Source organism: Cibotium barometz, chromosome 42, assembly GCF_041138505.1.
Source record: "Cibotium barometz isolate CiBa-2024 chromosome 42, ASM4113850v1, whole genome shotgun sequence".
Taxonomy (NCBI): Eukaryota; Viridiplantae; Streptophyta; class Polypodiopsida; order Cyatheales; family Cibotiaceae; genus Cibotium; species Cibotium barometz.
In genome coordinates, this window is record NC_141087.1 from 41,962,842 (window position 1) to 41,965,003 (window position 2,162).

Genomic DNA, 2,162 nt, shown 5'->3' on the forward strand with positions numbered 1-2,162 from the left:
TTTCTTTTTTTACTCATTGCACCCCAATGAACAAACACATTACTCACTATTAACATTTTCAAGTTTCACCATAGAATAAAATAAAAAACAGAAAATGTTTCACCATTCAAAAAAAACATGGTATAATTCATTGCACAGTACGGGCAAGTATTTTCTATTTTCATACTACATACTACATAGTGAATTTTTTTAAAAGGACTTCGGCTTTGAGCGGAAAATTCTGAAACAATTTATTAAATGCAACTGCATCAGAACAATTTATTAAATGCAACGGCATGAGAACAACAACAAAATTACAATGTAGTTGGGCCTTAGAGATCATAGGGGCCTGTGGGATCGAGCTGTTTGAGGAGGCCGGCGTAGGTGAGGTAGAGGACGCGGTCTTTGGCGCCGGTGCGGTGCTTACGGTTGTGCTTGCAGAAATACTTGAGCTGCTCGAGAGTGCAGAGGCCGAGGGTCTGAGTGAGGAGCAGGAAGAGCCAGTTGATGCTGCGCTTCTTGGGAGCCACGGACGGGCGGACGCAGTCGCCCTGCAGGCAAAGAGGGCAGTCCAGAAGGCGGGGACTGTACCAAACCATGGGCGCTCGGTCGTGCATGCTCCCGCGATTCGTTAAGAAGAAGCGGCTCACACTTGCCAAGCCGGCCTCCACCTCCACTTCTACGGTCTGTGCGCCGTCGCACTTCTTGCAGCTCACCTCCCCGAACACGCTGCCGATGCCGCGCGCCCGTAGCACGTCCAGCGGCTGCACGCCCGCCCTCCTGTCTGTCGCCCAGGGATACGGCTGCGGTATGCGCTCCTCCTTCTCCCTCGACGAACCGCTCGCCCGCCGCTGCGTTCCAGACCGCCGGCCAGACGTCGGCGTATTGCCAGAACTGCTCACTGCAACCGGCGGTCTCTGCTGATGATAGTGTTTTGCATGCGATGATGTTGCCTCTTCGATGTTGGCGTACGGCAAAGATGCAGCTGCAGGATTCTGTATGAATGGAGGTCCTGTCGGTTGTGACGACGTCTCCGAGTGTGAGCTGCGTGACCCTGGCGGTGACAGCGTTAATCTCAAATAATCATCTGATTCCGAGTCAGACATCTGGTATATGAGCAGGGCGAGGCTTGCCCACGGATCTGACGTTAGGGTAAAATTAATCAAGCCGGCCTAATCAATGGAAAGAACATGCAGCAGCTTGACGATGTTTCCTGATGACTCCTCAAAAGTCCTACATACAATATGAGAAAGGTGAGTACTCATAACGATCATTATACTGAGAACAATCATTTAGGGATCTTCTTAATTAGTAAATTAGGAGCGAGCATGTACAGCTGATATCTTTTAAATACAGGATTAACACAAATTAGTGGGAGTAGACCTAGGTCGAGTCTGGGTTTGTTCGGGCGAGTAGCCTAGCCGGGTGTGGGTTTGTGACTCTGATGTGAGAACCCCGGATAGCCTGCCCTGAGGCAACAACTGTTAACCTCCTGGAATGTGGGCGGCCACAACCGTACCACCTTCGACGGTTGGGCACCCAAGATCTTACTTCGAAAGGATCTCTACTCATGGAAAACACACACACACACACACACACACTTGGAGCTGCATTACAAATACACACATGGAGCACTACAAATACAGGATGAAGCTTTGAGGGCGCAATTGTGTACCACCTTGGGCGCGCACGCAAGAGGTTACTTCAAAAGGATCTACTCATCGAAAACACACACACACACACACACACACACACACACACATTTAGAGCACTTCAAATACAGGATGAACAGAAGGTAGGAGAATGTAGTGCTGGTATTGTATGTGTTACCTTTGAGCCGCAATCTTCTTCCTGTTTGCGCTCAATATGTATACATGAAAATGGCTCGGCGTGAGGTTTGAACTTTGGAATGGAACCGTTCTGGTGGAGTAGCTGGAGCTCAAAGTCACCTAATGCGCTGTGTACCTTCGAGATCGATGCTCATGAAATCTAGTTAGGTGAAGGGACAACACAGGCACGATAAAACTCACGCTGCACTAAAGCCATATATTTATTAGAAGCCCTTGCAGCTGGCAGCCAAAATCTATGTCTACCAGTTGGCCCAAGTGAATGCAAAGCACAGACACGATGCGGCAGCAATGGTTATAGTCTATTATAAGGCCGGGAGACCATCGGTATTATTT

At 48.9% G+C, this 2,162-nt stretch overlaps 1 protein-coding gene across 1 annotated transcript; it reads right to left on the reverse strand.

Annotated features, from left to right (window-relative positions):
* Window positions 1-285: 285 nt before the first annotated feature.
* On the reverse strand, window positions 286-1,959 carry LOC147614490 (uncharacterized). Its single transcript, XM_086780468.1, has 2 exons — window positions 1,810-1,959; window positions 286-1,212 (listed from the first exon to the last, which is right to left on the reverse strand). The coding sequence occupies exon 2, from the start codon at window positions 1,083-1,085 to the stop codon at window positions 312-314; it is 774 nt and encodes a 257-aa protein (XP_086636594.1). The 5' UTR covers window positions 1,086-1,212; window positions 1,810-1,959; the 3' UTR covers window positions 286-311.
* Between the last annotated feature and the right edge of the window lie 203 nt (window positions 1,960-2,162).

Bases quoted from the DNA above. Each gene is read 5' to 3' on its own strand.
- LOC147614490 (XM_086780468.1), bottom strand. From the start codon at position 1,085: ATGTCTGACTCGGAATCAGATGATTATTTGAGATTAACGCTGTCACCG.